The sequence below is a fragment of the Bos taurus genome, chromosome 11 (genome assembly GCF_002263795.3).
Source record: "Bos taurus isolate L1 Dominette 01449 registration number 42190680 breed Hereford chromosome 11, ARS-UCD2.0, whole genome shotgun sequence".
Classification (NCBI taxonomy): domain Eukaryota; kingdom Metazoa; phylum Chordata; class Mammalia; order Artiodactyla; family Bovidae; genus Bos; species Bos taurus.
The window spans coordinates 20,909,086-20,930,178 of record NC_037338.1 but is presented as its reverse complement, the minus strand read 5'-3'; the positions used below and the strand labels follow the sequence as shown (position 1 = coordinate 20,930,178).

At 33.7% G+C, this 21,093-nt stretch overlaps 1 protein-coding gene across 2 annotated transcripts in view; it reads left to right on the top strand.

Annotated features, from left to right (window-relative positions):
- Positions 1–20,429, top strand: part of HNRNPLL (heterogeneous nuclear ribonucleoprotein L like) — a 38,267-nt gene extending 17,838 nt beyond the window's left edge. Inside the window, exons 4-13 of one of the 2 annotated variants that reach the window (XM_059891338.1) lie at positions 313–393; positions 2,393–2,494; positions 2,584–2,656; positions 6,914–6,985; positions 11,546–11,763; positions 14,531–14,652; positions 15,130–15,331; positions 16,015–16,072; positions 16,163–16,261; positions 18,747–20,429. In XM_059891338.1, coding sequence (XP_059747321.1) covers positions 313–393; positions 2,393–2,494; positions 2,584–2,656; positions 6,914–6,985; positions 11,546–11,763; positions 14,531–14,652; positions 15,130–15,331; positions 16,015–16,072; positions 16,163–16,261; positions 18,747–18,802 — 1,083 coding nt within the window. In that variant the 3' untranslated portion in view covers positions 18,803–20,429. Of the gene's footprint in view, positions 1–312; positions 399–2,392; positions 2,495–2,583; positions 2,657–6,913; positions 6,986–11,545; positions 11,764–14,530; positions 14,653–15,129; positions 15,332–16,014; positions 16,073–16,162; positions 16,262–18,746 lie in introns of both variants that reach the window. The other variant, NM_001076900.1, reaches the window with a different exon arrangement.
- Positions 20,430–21,093: the final 664 nt, after the last annotated feature.

The window sequence follows — 21,093 nt, the reverse complement described above, 5'->3', positions numbered from 1 at the left end:
GTAATTGGTTACAGCTTTGGTTTATTAATTGTATTATCAGAGATTCTTTTAGGTACTTAAAAATTTAAGGATTCATTTAGGAGATTATAAGTAATAATGCTTTTCAAATTTTACATTGGAAGTTCTCTAATGTGAGTATATTGTGTAAGTGAAGAAATAGCTTTAGATTTATCAAAGTTTAACAGTTTTTAAAAGTTTAATGCTTAATAGAAATGACATCATGACAGGTTTTTTTTGTTGTTAAACAGAGTTTAGCTTTATTATATTTCTGAATATAAGATGTGATGAAGTCTTGTTTTCTTTCCTTCCTAGGATGTTTTATATACTGTATGTAATCCTGTTGGAAAAGTGCAGCGTATTGTTATATTCAAGAGAAATGGGATACAAGCAATGGTTGAATATCCTTTATTTGTAAATTTTTTATTGATGTGTATGAATGCTGTGTAATATAGATCTTACTTTTTCCTGCTTAATAATTTTGAGAACAAGTAGTGTTTATTATCCCCCACCATCTAATTGTCTTAGGTTTAAAAACAAAACTGCAGTACCCACAGAGAATTTTACTATTTTTGATAACTTCTACTGTAAAGTAATCCAGTGCTTCATCTTACAGTTTGCTTGCTTTTTTAATGGGGGAAAAAAAATAACACTGTTTGATTATATGTATACTTGTACCTTTTTGGAATTTATCTCAAATGGACTTTTTTGAATCTCTTTAAAATAGTTTGGAAGTATCAAAACGTTGGAATCAGTAGAATGTTTCTTTCCTTTTTTAATTGAATCTTTTAAATGATCATGGTTTATGTAAGACCTACTCTTCTATATTAAATTTGTTATACAGTGAGTAAAATAAGCAAGCTGTACATATAGTACAATCCCATTAAAAAATAATTAAAAAAAAAAAACAAAAAACCCTAACCTATGTGTACATGTATATGCATAGAAAAAAGTAGGGATATATAATGGTAATATATATTATATATATTACTCTGGCAAGATATTTTTGCTTTTTTTTATTACCACTTTTGTGGTTTGATTTTTTTTTTTAAAAAGAAACTTAAAGTAAATTTTTAAAGGCCAGTAAAATGAGGATAAAGGTTATAAACTCAACCTTCTCAGAAATACATAAAAATCAAGTATTTCTTTTGTTATTATATTGATTCTTTGTAATATTCTTCCTACTTATTTTTTTGGCCTTCCTGTGTGGCTTGCAGGATCTTAGTTCTTGAACCAGGAATTGAACTTTCGCCCTTGGCAGTAAAAGTGTGGATTCCTAATCACTGGACTGCCTAACAGAAAATTATCTGTTCTTCCTACTTTGAGAGTACAGTATTTCCTATTTCAAGATAGCAAGCTGTAAAAAGAGAGAACGAAGGGTTCTTGGCTCTTGCCCAGTCGGCTCAAACCAGCATGGAGAAGGAAATGGCACCCCACTCCAGTATTCTTGCCTGGATAATCCTGTGGACAGAGGAGCCTAGAGGGCTGCTGTCCATGGGGTCGCAGAGTCGGTCACGACTGAAGCGACTTAGCGTGCATGCATGCATGCATGCATTGGAGAAGGAAGTGGCAACCCACTCCAGTATTCTTGTCTGGAGAATCCTGTAGACAGAGGAGCCTGGAGGGCTGCTGTCCATAGGGTCACACAGACTTAGCAGCAGCAGCAGCAGCAGCAACAGCACGGTCTGATCTGGAAATACGGCCTCTATATGTGCTGTCAGTGTTTCCACCAGTATGCAAAAGATGTTGGCTTCATTAAGTTGACTAAGTGAACTTCCTTGAATGGATCATCCAGCACATCTAACTTCAGTTCAGTTGTTCAGTTGTGTCTGATTCTTTGCGACCCCATGGACTGCAGCATGCAAGGCTTCCCTGTCCATCACCAGTTCCTGGAGCTTGCTCAAACTCAACGTGCATCGAGTCAGTGATGCCATCCAACCAACCATCTCATCCTCTGTTGTCCCCTTCTCCTCCTGCCTTCAGTCTTTCCCAGCATCAGGGTCTTTTCCAATGAGTCAGACATCTAACTTAGGCAGAAATAATACTAGCTCTTTGTATATAAAATAAAAGTTTAAAAGCTTCAAAAATCGAAACAAAAAGATAGCAAGCTGGCCTTTGATAGGGAATGAGACCATGCTCCGTTTTCCCCCTCCCACTCCCCAATTTATAAAGTATTTCTGATGACCTAGAAGGATTAATGTAGATACTTTGGTTGCATTATGTTTTCTTTGGTACCCTTGATCTTAAAAATAAATTCTCATACTAAAAATTGTTAGAAATTTTATTTCATAAAGCATTTTCAGAAGTAAGTTATTTCTGACTTTTTTCAGTCCACTTCTTAGGGAGTGAATAATGATAAATTTTGGACACTTTAAACCAAATTTCCTTAATAGAGCTTATGTTTGAATCAGTCCTATGTGCCCAGAAAGCTAAAGCAGCTCTCAATGGAGCAGATATATATGCTGGATGTTGCACACTAAAAATTGAATATGCAAGGGTAAATATTTTTTTTCCAACACTTTGCCAAAGAAGTTATTTATGCTTTGGATACACAGTTTGAACTCCCTTTCTTTTTAATCTTAACAGCCAACTCGTCTAAATGTTATCAGGAATGACAATGACAGTTGGGACTACACTAAACCATATTTGGGAAGACGAGGTAAGTATTTTATGCATTTTAGATGTACTTGACATCTGCTGTCAAATTTTTACATGCAGTTAGATTCCTTTTTTCTGACATGAGCTAGTTCATTCAAATGAAAACCTTGTTGGTGAAGCTTTTGTTGCAAAAGGCCTTGTAATGCTGGAAAAGAACCTTGAACATTAGTGCCCCCTTCTGGTATGTACTGAGTTAACGTATATTTAGTTCAACAAGGAGCCCACACATACAGGCACGCCCGCAGTTCAAGGACTTGCATTTCTCCAAGCAGCTCTCTCTCTTTGGAGGAGAGGAAACTGATTCAGAATATTCCTTACAAACTTCAAACTTGCACACTGCTTCTCTATGGAAAGGACTTTCCCCCCAAGCTGGACGAGGCATTAAGAAGGATAGAGGACTCCAGCAGGCTGACTCTACACTTCATCATGCACAACATCGGCATCAGCAAAAAGCCCTCTGAAAAACTCAGACTTGCAATTCACCTTGACTGCATACTGCATGCACCATCACCCCAAGTTTTTAAAGGAGGACACTTAACAGTACTTCAGACTTGCATGGGATGAATACCATGATAGACTGTGCCCATTTATTCAAGTTGTATGTATATATTGGTTTGATTTCCCTTAAGGTTTCAGTTGTAGAATTTAAAACTTTTCACTGACGGATACTACATTTTATCTACAATGTTGTAAATCTTAATGCCCATTGCTGTAACTGTTAGCAGCTTAGATTCAAATTGTTAATTGAATCCTTAATAGAGGATATAATCCTTAATAGAGCTATCTACAGGTCTTGGGAATTATAATGCTCAACCAATCCACACAGATATTAAAGATAAAAGAAATAGATACATACTTGCTGCACCTAAGATTACTTTTTTGTTTTTGTTTTCCTCAATTGTGGACATTGAATAACATAATAATGAAAAGATGCATTATATGTAAAAGATTTTCTGTGTGGTTTGATTTTTGTAAAGTGGCTGTTTATAAGTTGTCACTTTTTGTAACAATTTAAGGTTATCATTCATGTTAATTTGTGTAACTAGAAACTTTGACCTTTCAAATGTAGGTGAAAGTACCATGTCTGTTCAAGGTAGAATATATTTAAACTTTATAAATCTGAAAATAGGAGCATTTCATTTGAGATACATTTTCACCTATAACTTATAAATGCTAGATCTCATGAGCATAGATTTGAATGATAAAATTGTTCAACTGACTGTGTGGCAATTCTGGAATATACAAATCAAAATGTGGATCTTGTAAAAACAAGGGGGCTGCAGTATTGGCTACATCTCAACTACAATATCAGTGTTTGAACCATGTGTTGGGAAACCTCACCAAGATGAGTGTATCCGTAAAAGTCAGTAAACTAGGAAAAATTTTTATGGATCCAAAATATCTGGGTTAGTAGGAACTCCATAGTGCATGTACTGTTGCCAAAAAAAAAAAAAAATGAGACAGTGTGGTGATCCTTTGCATGTTCAAATATTTAGGACTTTTGGGTGATTGACCCCTTTAATTCTTAGTTCTCAGGAAATCATCTTGCCTTATGCATGGGGTTGCAAACAAGTTTGTTTGATAATGCAGCTTAGGCTGGACCCCACATTTTTTACTACTCACAGAAATCTGCTTGGCCTGGGCTTGGTATAGTTGAATACAGTATTGAAAAACAAAGCCTTGGTCCTCAAACAAAAGGACAAGTGGTTGATGAGAAATCTCTCACTTCTGTCAAGTTACAGTTACTGAACATTCAGTTTTGTTTTTTTCTAAACTCATTTGAAGTAGTAAGTTTGGTTATTTTTCTCTTAATATTTCTTAAAATATTTATGGACATCCTTCTTATTTTAATAGTGTTTATTTCTATTCTTTTAAAATAACTGAGTTTTGCAAAAGCCAGCTTAGATTAGATTTTTATACAAGAAATTATAGTCAGGAAAGTTTAGAAATGTAAGATAGAAATTTAAATAGGGAAATATAATTAAAGGAGGTAAAACAGTTAGCTGTTTATACTTTCAAAGGGAAAACATTCTTGTTTTCTGATTCCTTACAGATAGATATTTGTCTGTGCAGCAAATATCATATAGCAGTTTATTTTTGTTTTTGTAGTGACTTCAGCTTCCATTCAAGTTGATATTGAATTGTAATTTTTTCTACCAAAAACAAGAGTGACTTTATAAATACAACCACATTTCAAAAAGTTCTTTTCAGGTCAATTTACATTTTAGTGCAAAGAATTCTTAGCCTAGACTCCAGAGAATCCCTCCAGAAATGTTAAGCAAAACTTGTGTGTGTGTACATCTTTTGGGGGAGAAAAGGTCCACAGCTTCCATCAGATTTCAGACTGAATCCATGAAAGTTTACAAACCACTGTTTATACATTGATAAATTCAGTGTTTGACTCTTCCTCATACTTCTTTATATGACCTTATGTTAGTGCATTCTTCCAATTATTGAAGAGAAATCATCAAAGAGAAGTAATGACAATGTTTGGCTGAAAGATACCTTAGAGATCATCTATTCTAACTCCTTCATTTTATACATAAAGATTGTTTCTGTGATTATATAGCAAATTAGTGGTTAAGTTGAAATCTTAATTGATTCCCAATTCAGTGCTCTTTCTTTTATAGCACACAGTTAACTGTCAGTAAAACTAAGCCATGAAGACTTTATGACGGTTTTCGTTTAAGATTCTTAGATCAGATAAGCACTTATATTTAGCATTTGGTTGCATTCTTGAGCAGAGGAATGTTAGCAGAGTAGAATAGCAGACTGCATTGATAGAGTGAGACTTAAATGATAATACTGGGAAGAAGGAACTGTGAGTGTTTAAACTGGAGGAGAAATAAATGACTTTGGGAATATGGGGAGGAGCATAATAACTTCTAAGCATTTGAAAGAGTTTTTGGAAAAAGACTTAAGTATTGAGTAAGGCTTGTGAGGCCCTAAATGGAGTAGAATATATTTAGAGGACAAATTTCTATACAATATAGAAATTAATTTTTTCATTATTTAAGACTAACTGAAAATGTAAGGGAAAGTAATGAGTACCTTGTTACTAGAGTTGGGTCAGCAGAGGCTAGGTGGTCCCAGTTGATAGTCTCAGGGATGATATAAAGAGAATTTATACACTGAATAAAAGTTGAACTAGATGACCTCCTAGGTCCTTTTCAATGCTGTGATAACTTGAAATAGGTAATTAAAACAATACTTCTGTAGCGTGAAGTGAAAATTAAAGTATTTCTCATCTCCCATTAACCTCATTTGTTTAGGTGACTAAGGATATGTAGAAAGCCTTTCTCTTTGAATTTTCAAAGAATGACCAGACTCTTAATATTCATTAAAAATAAAAGAAAGAAAATTTTACTGAACACCATAATTTGATCAGCAAACTTTCTCAAAATATTACACAATGATTTTTAAAGTTTACTAACATAGGAAGTACTATTTTAGAAACTTAGAATAATTTTTTTATTGTTACCTTAGATTTGAGGAAATTGGCATGCCTCCCCTAAAGATGTAGTTAACATAAAAATTATCCTTTAGGAGTATTGTAGTACTCTCGTCCAATAATGTAGCCCCCTTGGTTAGCTTTAACTTGGCATATTTAAGCTTTGGGGGTGTTCCTAGTTCTGCCTGGTGTTAAGGTCTATAGACAATGGCCAATCCATGATACACAGTATGGGCCAGTGATGTGAAAATTTCCAGCTCTCAAGTCAGTAGGTGTTTGTAAATATGTGTATATACATACAAAATACTCTGTGTTTACTGATTGTGAAACCATGTAATACAGGTTGTTGTTGGCTTATGCTGAACTTCTTGAAAGAAGCCCACTTTGAAAATGTGTTGCTGTTGAAGCTAATAGTATGCATCAGGTACTGTCTTTCAAAAGTACTGCACTTAAAGCTTGTTTTAAAGACATGTATTGGTAAAAAACTTCTGTACAGTGTCAAGCTTTAGCATTGTGTACCTCACTTTCTGAAAAGTATCCATTCTTTCCTTAAATTCGAAAGTGTGATTGTATTTGGCGTTTGCCAAAAAGATATTTTCAAGTTAAGTGGAATTTGTTAGATAGAATTATTTTCTTAAACTTCTGGTGTTTGTATTTAAATTGGATATGAATGGATGTTTAACATTAACCAGGAATCACATTTCTCATGAATTGTAATGGATGTTTTGAATGGGTGTTTCCCATGTGAGAACTCTGTTAAGTACTTGAGTCAAAATTGTTAAAACCATGTTTCTACTTTTGTGTCAGATAGAGGAAAGGGTCGCCAGAGACAAGCCATTTTGGGAGAACACCCTTCTTCGTTTAGACATGATGGCTATGGTAAGTTTGTCAAGGCAGAAGGAAGGTAGTATAGACAAACTCTTAGAATTTTTGCATTTCTGATGAAGAATGGCACAATTCTTGTCTCTCTTTTTTTTTCTGCTCCCTTGATTTGGTTTATGGGATCAGTCCCTTATTAATATACTCCAAAGGAGTTGTCCAAAGTTCTTTGTTTTCTTAGGCTGTTGTACATCACATAATCTTTGGGATAAATGAGAGCTCTTGTTTGGGATTGAAAGCTTTTTCACTGTTACATTTTGTTTTGTTTTGGTTTTGATTAGTTATGAGCTCCAGACTGTTAGAAGACCAAAAAGAAGTATAGCTCAGTAAGTGTATTTTCTTCCATTCCAGCAGTTTATGAGCAAAGAGGAATGTAGAGTAATAAAAGGCAGAGCGAATGGGGTATTTGTTGAAAAGGAAACAGGATTTTGGTTAGATCTCTTAATTCTTTTAGTTCTACACTTGGCTACACTTGGTACTTCACCTTTGGTTAAATTTGTATTTAGTTCTCTTTTTTTTAAACTTCTTAGTTTTAATGTTTGCTATGTTGATAAATTAAGATTATGAAACCTAGATTGATAATCTTCAAGTTAGGTATCTTCAAAGTTAGGTATCTGGCTGTTGTCTTTATAAGCAGATGTTGAGAATTGTTGATAAAAGTTTAAACTGGTTCCAAGTTCTGTGTTTTTAAGTATTTTTTTAGTTTTTAGCAGTAGTTATTGACCCCACCTATTCTGTGGTTTAAAGTTGAAGTACAATTAGCGTTACTATTAGAAGTGGTAGAAAAATTGCTATGTTGTGTTCTTGGGATTTATTATTGAAAAGCCACCAGTGTTTCCTGTTGTTTGAAATGTTTTTAAATAGTGTACATATTTGATGACCATTCTTTGCTGTGAGTTTTAGCTTAATCCCTAGTATCTTTTTTTGAACTCCAGGAATTAATTACGTGTATGTATGTGTGTCTAATTGTTCAAGTAGTCTGTATTGCAGAAGAGATTTTGAAACAATATGTTATATCAAAACAGTAAGTGTAGTATAAAGTGAAAATCTTACTACAGTCATTATACTGTGTTCCTTGATCATTTTTCTTAGTTTCTTTAACAGTAAATATTAATGTGGTCATACAAGTAGTTCTGATCCTTCAGTAAAGAAACCCTTATTAGGAATTTACTGTGCATTGTATAGTGGAGGGTTTCAAAAGAATGGCTCATCAAAGTTTGTAGTATAGTTGTAGATTATATAAATGTGTCATGGCAGTCAGCTTAAGGCCAAAAATTGGTTAAATATTCTGCCAAAGGGAGTTAGAAAAAAATCTGTGAGCATATAAACAGACAGAGTACTACAGTAATGGTGACACAAACCATTTTCTTAGTGTGGCTTTTCAGGTTTGTCTTCACTTAATAAAATACATGAAAATTACATTAATAAGAATATGTTATATGCCCTAGAAGAACTTTATATTTTCTGAAAGCCTGTTGTGAAATTCTCTGTTGGTTTCCTGCCCTAAGAGTGTGTGTGTATAAAATTTAAGATGTAAGCTTAAAGAGAGATGCAAAACTCTTTGGAATGATTGTTAAATAGGGGTCATTCCGGTTCTGGAGAGTCCTGCTGAAGAAGGATGGTTGTGGTGGGTTTGTGTAGGGGCACCTGCTCTGAGCTATGTTTATTGAAACATTTGTCTCAGAGGAGAGTTCGCTCTATTTTCCTAGGGAAGTAAGCAGGAGAGGGGATAGGAGATAATGACGAATCAAGATTGACTGAAGAGAGAAGTAGCATAAAGAAACTGGGGTAAAAGCAAAGATGGGAGTCAGTGCTCGTGATATTGAGCCTTTTTTACAAATGCTTCAAATCATAACTGTGTTCCTTCAGATCAGCAGTTCAGCAAAGCAGGTTCATTTGCATTTTGGTGTCATATCATAGATGACTTTTCCTTTATAATAGTATGTGAAAAAATAAAGGAAAGGTTTATTTAACAGATGAAACTTGTTCACTAGTGTATTATAGCAGTATAAATCTGTGCTTTAAGAATTCTTTATCTTTATTTGAAAGTCTAGCCATGTGAGATGAACTGATAGAAGCCCTCGTACTTGAAAAGTGGCAAAAAATAATGTACAGATTTTAAAGTGTTGAAGATGGGGAAGGCCTTCAAAGTGTTCAAAATGCCATTTATGTAGCATTTTCCCATATAAATGAATTTTTTAAAAACAGAAGCAGCAATACTTTTTGCATGAGTTATTTAGAAAGCTTTTAAGAGACTTGTTTTTAATCTTCTTGATATAGGTAATGATTTAAATAGTGTATATAGCATAATTTAATCCTGATGGCTCAGTGTCATTACAAACATCAGATAATCTTTTGCACTGAAATTGTTACCTGTGACATTAGATCTAGAGTTTTTGGACCTTGGTCAACTTCAGCAGAGTGGAAGTTTCCATTAGCCATCTAATGTACATTTTCCCACTGTCTGTGAAAAAATTTAGTTATAATAGTGTAGTGTCATTACTGTACAAGCAAATGGTAGTATTAGGGGAAGGGCTGGGTGGAGTATAATATATATGTGCATTTTTGCAGTAGGGGTAAGAATAATTGATATTTAATGCCACTGTATATATAATAGTCTAAATTAGAGGCTGAAATACAGATAATTACTTAACAAGTAACACACCATGAGCTATATTGATTGTTTTGATAAACTAGATTATCGACAATAAGAGCAGTTGAAAACCTTGACCAATTTAAGGCAACACTGATGATGATATATTGATAAAGTATGCCTCCATAACGGAGAAGGCAATGGCACCCACTCCAGTGCTTTTGCCTGGAAAATCCCATGGATGGAGGAACCTGGTAGGCTGCAGTCCATGAGGTCGCTAGAGTCGGACACGACTGAGCGGCTTCACTTTCACTTTTCACTTTCATGCATTGGAGAAGGAAATGGCAACCCACTCCAGTGTTCTTGCCTGGAGAATCTCAGGGACGGGGTAGTCTGGTGGGCTGCCATCTCTGCGGTCGCACAGAGTTGGACACGACTGAAGTGACTTAGCAGTAGCAGCATGCCTCCATAAAATTGTAGGAATTCACAGTATATTTACATGTGCTCAGTGATAGTATTTCTGTGTTGTTATGAATGGCAGCTATATTTAGAATATTGAATATTGAATCCACATAAGCTGTAATAATGTGCTATGATACCAAAATATAGTAGTTCTTAGTAACTCGCTCTACATGACTAGTGTTCCCTAGTCTTACATAAAAGTGAAAGCCAGTAGCATTACATATTCTTTATTTCTTGAAAAATGAGGGAAGGACTTGGGTTTTTGGATTGGTTTCTTGCACAGTAGGAAAATCTTTATATGCACCCCAGAGTATGCTTCTGTAATCACTGACTCAGCCCAGTTGGTAGAGAATCTGCCTGCAGTGCAGGAGACCCAGGTTCAATCCCTGGATGGGGAAGATCCCCTGGAGAAGGAAATGGCTACCCACTCCAATATCTTGCCTGGAAAATCCCATGGACAGGGGTGGGCTGCAGTCCATGGGGTTGCAAAGAGTCGGGCACGACTGAGTGACTAACAGTTGACTTCACTTCAGGAGCACTAAGATGTGTGGGTTTACATTTTTGAGTTATATCTCTCCGTCTTAGTTGCTTGTTCTCAGTTCTTATGCCTCTCTTCTTCCTGCTGTAAATGTGCCCTCTGCCAACTTTTAGTATCAGTTTCTCTGGACTCCTTCATTCCCATCTATTCCATTCACTCTTTGTTTTTCCTGTTGCTTCTAATCTTTTATGGATGGGAAAACTGAGTAAATTGAAGTTACTTAGAGCTAGAGTACTCTAGAGTTAGCTAGTCACTCTAGAGTTAGCTAGTTGATTCTTAGTAAAGATTCTCAGAATGAGAGACATGGTTTTGTGTGTTTCTGTGACAGCAGATTCAGATATTCAAGCATTATCTTCTTTTGGATTTTTGATGTTTCAAAAAATGGAAGTTGCTGAATAATGATTACCTCTGAGTGTGTTTATGGGTGGTTATTAACTAAATCTAGGCTTTTTATTTCCTAAATTATAATCAGGAGAATACAATTCTAGCCTGAAAGTACATTAATAGTAAAATATATTCAAGGGGACAACTTCTTAGTGGAACTAAAGGTGTTATCTGTATATAGATTTCACTGAAGATTTTATTGTATTATTCCATCCTCCAAAAGATGTTGGCAGGTTTTTTTGAGTTTGATGTATGATTTATATATAGTGGCCCAAAGTTTTACACTGATTCCTTTTCGTCCATCCATAGCCTGATCTTTTTCATCCATCCATAGCCTGATTTTTGTTAAAATCACTTTTTAAAAATAAGAACTTAAATCCTGGTGTATGCAGGTGTGTGCAGGTCAGTGTATATTGGATCTGGTGCAAATAAATACAGATTTTTGTTAATTCCCACAGGTTATATTTGAATATTCATACATTTGAGTTTTCCTTGGATATGCATCAACCTAGCTAATAAGAGTTTGTTTTTGTGTATGGTGAAGTGTGTCTGCTAAAGTTTTATTTTGTTTTGTTTTTAATAGGATCCCATGGTCCATTATTACCTTTACCGAGTCGTTACAGAATGGGCTCTCGAGATACACCTGAGCTTGTTGCCTATCCATTACCACAGGCCTCTTCCTCTTACATGCATGGGGGAAATCCCTCTGGTTCAGTTGTAATGGTTAGTGGATTACATCAACTAAAAATGAATTGTTCAAGAGTCTTCAACCTATTCTGCTTATATGGAAATATTGAAAAGGTAAGTTTCATTTTTTTAAGAAATTATTTTTTAAAGGTTCATTTTATATTAACTTCTTTTGCTAGGACATATAATAGGAAAATCTGAAAAGGCTGCCAGATATATGTGTTTTCTCGTATTTAAGAACATGCAGGTTCTTTCAGTAGTGATCCACATAAGTTAAAAATTCATTAGGTAGAAATTTAGAAATTGTTTTCTGTTGGTTAGTGATCAGAGTAGATTGTTGGTACTAAAAATATTTTTCTATTTTTATTGAAGTATAGTTGCTTTACAATGTTGTATTAGTTTCTGCTGAATAGCAGAGTAAATTAGTAATAGAAATAGAAGTCTAAAATGGTAAGTAGTTTAATCAATTACTAGCATATTATAGGCTTTATGCCTATAAAATTACTTTAAATATATTCTGGTATTTAACATATTGAACTGTGGAATTTTGAAAGAGCAATTACTTTCTTGGAGCTTGGTCTACATAAACATGTCTCAGGACTTGGCTGTCTATGAATTTTAGGAGAGTTCTAAATTGATACATCTGCCTCCCAAATGCTAGAGTTCTAGTATATTCTGCAGGGACAACATGCTTTTACCTCACATCAGTATTTAAAACTGACCCACTTTGATAGACTGTGTCCAAAACTTTCTGTCTGGAGGCTTTACACTCAAAAAGTGGTGAAACATTTAAATTTCACATATTTTGAAGATCTTTAAAACTTCATTGAACTTTATTTTCACCAGATAACTCTATGCTTTCCCCAGATCTGTGATGTTTTATTGATACCTCACACTTAGAAAAGTCCCTGTCACAAACTATGTTCTAAACTTTTTTGAAAGAATCATGGAAAATTTAACTGGGGAAATGATTGGTAGTCTTCTTACCACTTGTTGGATACATTTGCTAATTTGAGTTTTAGTACTGTAGTATGTTGTTTTTTCCTGTTGTTTTAAGTGATTTTAGTATTGTTTTCACAGCAATAAAAGAAAGTGCAGTGTGTGAGTCATAAGTGTGTGTGGCGGGGCGGGGGCATGGAATTGCTACTCTTGAGTTCTTAGTTCATTAATTCTAAAGCCTCCTTGATCTGAGACAGCAACTTGGAACATCTCTGAAAAAAAGTTTCCACTACCTATTTGACCATGTGAAAGAGAAAAAGAAAAAAGAAAGTCCGTATTTGGTTTAGGGGATAACATAAGGAATATTTCTCCTTGTATAACTAGCCAAGAATACATGGAACAGATTCAGCAGCATTGAGAAAAGTAGTTCAGAGTTTTTCATATACACATTTATCTTACACATCATCTGTTAAGGTCCAGAAACTGCATAATTTATAACTGATATGCTTTAATGTATATGTTAACCTTCTTTACATAGTGTTACTTTTCTGTTTGTGCTTTTCACATTTGTAGACAACTGGAATCAGGCAATTCAATCAACATTTTTAGAGCATTGTTTTTTGTGTCGTGAACTGTTGTCTCATTTAGAAATCCAAATCACTTTCTAATAAAAACAAAATTTTTGTATGTTATTTGAACAATTCTGGTCTCCACATCTCAAAAAATAAAAAATTTTAAATGATACATTTTAAGTCATCATAGTCCTTTAAAGATCTATTTATGGTCAGTTTCTTTTTTTTTTTTGAGATTTATCAGTTGGACTACATACTTCACATACATATTTCGTCACTATTACATTTGTAAAAATGTTATTGGATTAAATCAAGGGAGAGAAATTTTGCCCGCAGGAAGGCAATTGATTTCAAATAAAACTGAAAAGTCCCACTACAACTGGAGTTTTGTTCAAGTACAGGTGTAGTATAAAAATACTAGGATAGCCTATTAAAATTGATAATTGCAGTGATAGATATAAATGCTACATTACAATTTGTTATGTAAGTACTCTCACTGTTCCTTGAGGTTAACAGGTTAGAACTGTGTTTAATACGTTATTAACATTAGTAATACTTAATAGATATTTAGGGACTTTCCAAGGCATAGGCACTATGCTGAAAGATAGTCATACTGTATCCCGTCTAACCCTTATAGCATTATATACTAAAACTGGAATAATTTAAGAGGACAAATATGGCTTCTCTCAATGATGTCATGAAAACGTGTATTTCCTATTTTTTAAACTGCTCCTACCTTGCCCGAGCCTTCCCACTGGAAATGCTATCTCAAGGTCATTTTGTATTATTTCTCATATAGTATCTTGTTTGTTGCTTGTTTGTTACTAAGGCAATAAACAGCACGCTGAATAGTTGGTAATTATTATTTACTTCAACATTTCTGACCTTCCTACTTGAACATAATCTTTAAGAAGAACATGTCTTTAAAAAAAAGACCATGTCTGTTATGTTTGCCATTAAATCCCCAGTACATAGTACAGTGCATAATTATTAAAGCATATTAGGTACTTAATAAATATTTATTGGATTAATAAATATTGATGAGTTCTGCCAAATGTTATCATTATCTCCATTTTAGAAGGAAATCTGTGGCTCAGAGAAGTGAATTGCCCTACATCACACGGTTAATAAATAACAGAGTCAGGGTAAGCTTGTGCTCTTCTTTAGGGTGTTATACAATAGAAGACAACAGTCTTCTGTTTTAAACTATTGCATTTTGATAAGAGTTAAGAGTGTCTAATAGAAGAGCAGAATAAAGTTAAGATTCCAGGTATTCTTTACTTGACATCAACCACTTACAATGTCTTTAGAAATTCTGTTACTGTTAAAGGGAATTAGATGTTCACCTTTTGGGAATTTTGTACTTACAGGTAAAATTTATGAAGACCATTCCTGGTACAGCACTGGTAGAAATGGGCGATGAGTATGCTGTAGAAAGAGCTGTCACACATCTTAACAATGTCAAATTGTTTGGAAAAAGACTTAATGTTTGGTAATTATTTATCTTAAGTGGTAAATTTAAAAAACATTTATCCTTTTTATTGGAGACATTAATTTCCATTTCAGAATATTTTAATGTAACTGAGGGCACATTTGAAACCAGCAGCTATAATGGTGTCATTTTAAACACTTCAGATCATATAATTTATATTGTGTATATTACTTATACACAGTTTTATAATCAAAGCAAAATGTTAAAATGAGCAATTTTTTATTTGTTTTCTAGTATGAAATATTCAGTAGGTTTTTCTAAGTGTAAGAGCAATTGATTATAACTCAAACTAAATATAAATATTAAATAAATGTTTAAAATAGTGAATAGTAAATATTTAAATTGTATTTAAATAGCTGCATATGCCTTTTTTATTAGGATCAATGCAGGCATATATGTTAACAGTTTGAGACTGCCAACTTGCTGCTTTTATCTAACAAAGGTATGTTCTATACCTCTTTGATTTCTAATTTTTAGTGTGTCTAAACAACATTCAGTTGTTCCAAGTCAAATATTTGAGCTGGAGGATGGTACAAGTAGCTACAAGGATTTTGCAATGAGCAAAAATAATCGTTTTACAAGTGCTGGCCAAGCATCCAAGAATATCATCCAACCACCCTCCTGTGTGCTGCACTACTATAATGTTCCATTGTGTGTCACGGAAGAGACCTTCACAAAGGTAGGCACTGAAATGTACATTGTGTAAAATGTTCCTGTTTCTTATTTTAAAATATGTGATGTTTTAACATCATTTTAAAGTCTCTCACTGTTCATCTTCTGCTTTTGATATTATTGGTTTTTTTTTTTTTTTTTGCTTATTTGGTACTTAATACAGTTCATTCTTTGACCATTATACTTTTCTGGCCTCCATCCTTCATTGGTCTTCTGTTGTTTTGTGGCTCAGTATTTTTGAGAATTGGAATTAGAATGAGGTATGCTTAGTCCTGCATTTATAAAGTTCTTTTACCATGTCCTTAAATCTCACCCATAACAGAACTGTATGTATCCCTGCATTTTCCCCTAACTGCAGAAATGCTTCAGAAAAGAATTGATTTTTCCAGAACACCACTACCCACCTTAGGTACTCAATTAAACCTTGGTCAGCTGTGAGAATATATGTTTCAGTTATAAGTCTTGGCTTTATTGTATAGCACTAAAATTATGTACGTAGTTTATAGGATATCACCATTTTTATTGATTTTCTCATGTAGCTTATTAATCTAAAAACATTTGGTTTAATTCATTCATGCCATACTCAAAACTTTAAATGCTACCGTAAAGTTTACTTTCTCGGGGAGGGGGCAAAAAAGGTAGGAATATTATTTGGGCCTTTTTTAATGGAGTTTTACATTTCTTTGACAGTTGTGTAATGACCATGAAGTTCTTACATTCATCAAATATAAAGTGTTTGATGCAAAACGTAAGTGCACATTCCCTCTTTTTAAGTTTCCTGGTTAATTTGATGATAAGCAAATAACAAGTGGATTTGTGTTTCTTTGTTTTGTTTTAGCTTCTGCCAAAACACTTTCTGGGCTTTTAGAATGGGAATGCAAAACTGATGCAGTAGAAGCCCTCACAGCACTAAATCACTATCAGATAAGAGTTCCAAGTAAGTAAAATTGTGTCATAGTTATTCAGTGGGAGTTACTGTCCGAACATTGATGATCATTTAAAGATAGCATTTCTTATTTTTTTAATATAGTATAATATAGAAGTTCAAATTTTAAAAAGGCATATAAATTCCACAACCCCTCATAATTCTTATATTAGTGACTTTTTGCTATGTAACAGATTATCACAACATTTAGCAGCTTAAAACAGCAAATCTTTATTTATCTTACTGTTTCTGAAGATCAATAGCTGTGTGGGTCTGGCTCTGGTCTCGTAACGCTGCAATCATTTTAAGTCTTATGACTGGGGACTGGATAATCCAGTTGCATGCTCGCTTGTGTGTTTCTTTGTAGGGACAGTCAAACCACGTTGGCCATTTCATGGTAGCTCTTTTGCCTTTTTTAAAGGAGCGAAAGAGAGATGAAAGCAAAAGACCAACAAAACAGAAGGCACAGTGCCTTTCGTAACCTATTACTGGAAGTTACATGATATCACTTATGCTGTAATCTGGTGGTCACACCGACCAACTGTGATACAGTGTAGGCGGAGGCTATATAGGGCTGTGAATGCAAGGAGGTACAGAGCGTTGGGGCCCGCTTGGAGACTGACTTGCATAAATCCTGTTGATCTTTTTAGAAGAAAGCAATAAATATATACGGTTAAAAAACTCAAATGGTACATACTGGTACAAAATGAAAGTTAAAGCTTTCTATAACTCCTAATCTTTCTGTCTTTTCCTTTTATTCCTCCTCCCCAGTATATATATCTACCTTTTTAAAACTTACACAAAATGGGTCTTCTATACATACTATTATGTGCCTTGCTATTTTCACTTAATATGTCTTGGAACTGTTCCTGTATCAGCACGTGTAAAACTACCTCCCCCCCCTTTATTTTCACCACAGAGTAGCTGTTTTTAGTAGTGATGTACCACAGTTTACTTGATTTACCCATTTCCCCTGTGATGAATACTGTTTGTTTCTAATTGTTTTTCTCTGTTACTATAATAAACATCCTAATAGTTGCATGTTTTATATTTGTAGGGCATTTTCCTCATAGAGAGCATAAAGGTTTATATTTTGGTAAATGTTGCTAGATTGTCCGTGGAAAAGGTTACACGAGTTTACTACCTGTGGTGTATGAAAATGCCTGCTGCCCAACACTCTTACCAATGCTGAGTGTTGTCAGACTTTGGATTTTTACCAAAATGATAGATGAAAAATGGTATCCCACATTATTTTAATTTGTATCAAATGAAGTGTCGCTCTCTTTATGATGGTAAATGGCCTCTTTTTTATAGTGCAAAGAATATACAAGTATTTAACTTTTGAAGCTTTATGCTGTATAATTTACTTAGCTCCTCGCTCTATAGGGTGTTAAAACGTTATCTTTCTAAATAAATAATAGAATAATTAATACCAGTTTTATTAGGAGTGATGATGAATGGTAGTGGGGGGAAGAAAATTACACACTGAAGTATTTATGGATGGAGTAACATATCTAGGATTTGCTTTAAAATATTCCAGCACCCCAAAAGCGTATGGAGAGTAGGTAGATGAAGTAAGCCTGCCACATGTTGACAGTTAATGAAACTTTGTGGTTGTTCATTATACTGAGCCATATATTTTTTCATGATTGAAAATTTTCTCAGTAAAAAATTAATAAGTAGGAATACCTCCTCTCATTTTACCTTAGTCACAAAAATAAATAGTGAGTCAGGCTAAATTTTTAATGAAAGATTTTAAAAGACTTTATATGCATATTTGAGATATAATAAAAATATGGTATATTAATAGTAAACTCCTTGAAGACAGGTACAGTTCTGTTTTTTTTTTTAATCTTCTGCAGTGTCTTGCTAATACTTGCTGATGTATGTACTTTTATAGGAATTTTATATTTCTTTGCATAATCAGTTGACGAAGAACTATCTCTGCTTGTTCTGAAAAGTTAAAGAAGTATTTTTGTGTATTATACCACCCCTTCTTTTCTTTAGCAGTTTAAAAATTTATATGCCTTGTTGATCAGATTTAATACTTAACTCCCTTAGAACTTTTTCAGCTCATTTCTTTTACATTCCAATCTTATTCCATTTCTCAAACTATATTTGAATTAACTTTTTTAGAATGATTACCATTGGTGATATTTTCTGCAAAGTGAGTTTTGCAAATGGACTTAGATAAGCCTAATCCTGATACTGTTTATCTATAATGATTAATTCACTAAAAAAAACAAAAACCATTTATGAGTGCATCCTGTGTGTCAAATGATGTTTAGAACTCCAGGAATGTAAAATGGACAATATTCCAGCCTTCATTTAGCTCACCTGCTAGTAGGTATGAATGAAAGTAATCTTCTCCTTACCTTACATAGAAATTTTCCTTCTTCAAATACTATAAAAAAATGAAATAATTTACTCTGCTAATTCAATTTTATCATGAAAGTTTGATGAAGGAAACTGTTAACTGTGTTTTTTAATTTTACAGATGGTTCCAATCCCTATACATTGAAGCTTTGCTTTTCTACATCATCCCATTTATAAGAAGAGACAAGCATGTTAGAATTTATGATTTACCTTTATTACAATTTTAAAGCTACACTTCATTTAAAAAAGAAACTAAAATGGTTAATCTAATGTTGCCTTGCTTTGATTTAAGATTCTGTTCTGTAATAAATATTTTGCCTTGAGTAAATTTGTTGTAAACTTAAATATTGCTTTCATTTTAACATAGAATATCATAATGTAGACTATCTACAGCTTTCTTGTAGATTATACAAATATATGATTTCTAATCTTATTTTTCTTCCACGGTGAAAATATATTTGCATTCTTATGCTAATTATCTGCAAGTATTTTTCCATTGTGTATGAGATTAATGCAGGTGAAAGTATTGCATTTTAATATTATAGAATTCCTATTAGATGTTTAAGTATGTTGCAGTTATTCATATTAAACATGTATTTATTAAGTATTTTAATCAAGTTTGAGAATAACATTGCATATGTTAAATTTTAAGTACTACAGATTTAGCTGATTTTATATTTCTGAAAAGCTAACAGACATGGATACACTTGTACAGTATGCACTCAAACTTATTTAAATTGGTGTATTTTTTTCCTTAAGTCATTGTCCATTTGTATTGACATGCCTCTGTTTCTAGTTCCCGTTTGGCAGTTTTATAAAGTTACAGCAATGAGTTAACGTGTTCATCTTCATTTGTTGCATGTGACTTGATCCTGAAAACACATCTGGTATTTGGCATTGAAATTTTAATAGAAGGTATAATTAACTGTTCCTCTTCTAGATAATCTGAGATCCATGGATGGGCTTTAGGGAGTCTGTGAACTCCCTAAATTTGTATGTAGAATTTTGGGTACTTGCATTTTTATTTTTTACTCTGAAATCCATCAGTAATATATGTATTTTTCTACATGGTACAAGGTATAAGGATCTAATTTTATTTTTATTCCAAACAAATAGCTATTTGTTTCAACGCCATTTATTAAACATTCTTTCTCCCACTGGATCTGGTTTTTTTTTTTTTAAGGAACAAAACGTATCTTATACATAGGCAAGTAAAATGTAAGGACTAAGCATGGTATTGAGAGACTATACTATAACACATCTGTTACCAGGTTCATAGTTTTTTAATAATAGAAAACTGATGCGGGCATTTTATTTTCATCTTTAGTAGAAGGGAGAATATGTTTTATCTATCTTGGGTAACTATGAAATCTATAGTTGGCAATAGCCAATCTCTTGATTCTGAGAGTTTTAAACAAACTTGTATATAGAAGTTCCATTTAGATCTTTTGAAAAAGCTTTATTTTGAATTTTAACAAAAAAGCAGTTTGCCTTAATCCTTTTAGGAATGATGCAGGGGTTTAAAAAAGTTTTAAGAGCTGTTGAATAGAAAGTTTTGATGGAATTAAGCATACATTAACAGTTCTCATTGCATTTTGACAGCAGTGGACTAATGTCCCTTTAGCCTTCTAGGTCTAGAAATTTTAAATTCAATCTAGAAGCATTTTAGACCCTTATGGAACCCAGTAAATTATGTTGAAGGTAACCTGTGAATGAACTTCTGTAAATGTATGGTACTGTGCTGTATACATAAGTTTACCTGACTTTACAATAAATGAAGCTTTTTTTTTCCCTCTTCTATAAATACTTTTCTACATTTGTTGTAAAATTGAGATGTCTTAATTTTAAAAGGTAACTTGTGAGTTTGTGTAATAGTTGTCTCCTTCCCTTGCCCTCTGAAAATTAAGATGGATGTCAGTGTTACAGATTATTTTGTGCCTAAGATTTTAGGAGACAAACCTGTGGATGGTTGACAGGGCTTATTTAATTTATATGTGCTTTAAGTAGTATTGACTTTACATATGAATTCTTTGTAATGCTTTCTCCCCACCAAAGTAACAAGTAGATTCTTCAGATGTAATTGGGGTGGTAGGCGGGACCTTGCTGATTTGTGCACTGGTATGTCGGTCCTCTTCTGTTGCTGTCAGTAATGTTTCTGACAGTTTACTTGGGTTTCACCACTGTGTACGCTTTGGTGACACACCCTCTTTCCTTAGCCTTAACAACAGTCTTGCCTTCGTGATCTTTCAGCTTTTAGGAGAACATGAAGGAGCAGGTTCTACAGCTGCCCTTTTAAGAAATAGTAGCTTGGGGACTTCCCTGGTAGTCCAGTGGCTAAGACTCAATGCTCCCAATGCCTGGGTTCAGTCCCTGGTCAGGATACTAGATCCCACATGCCGCAAGTAAGACCTGACACAGCCAAATAAATAAATATTTTAAAAAAAGAAATGGTAGCTTTGAGTTTATTT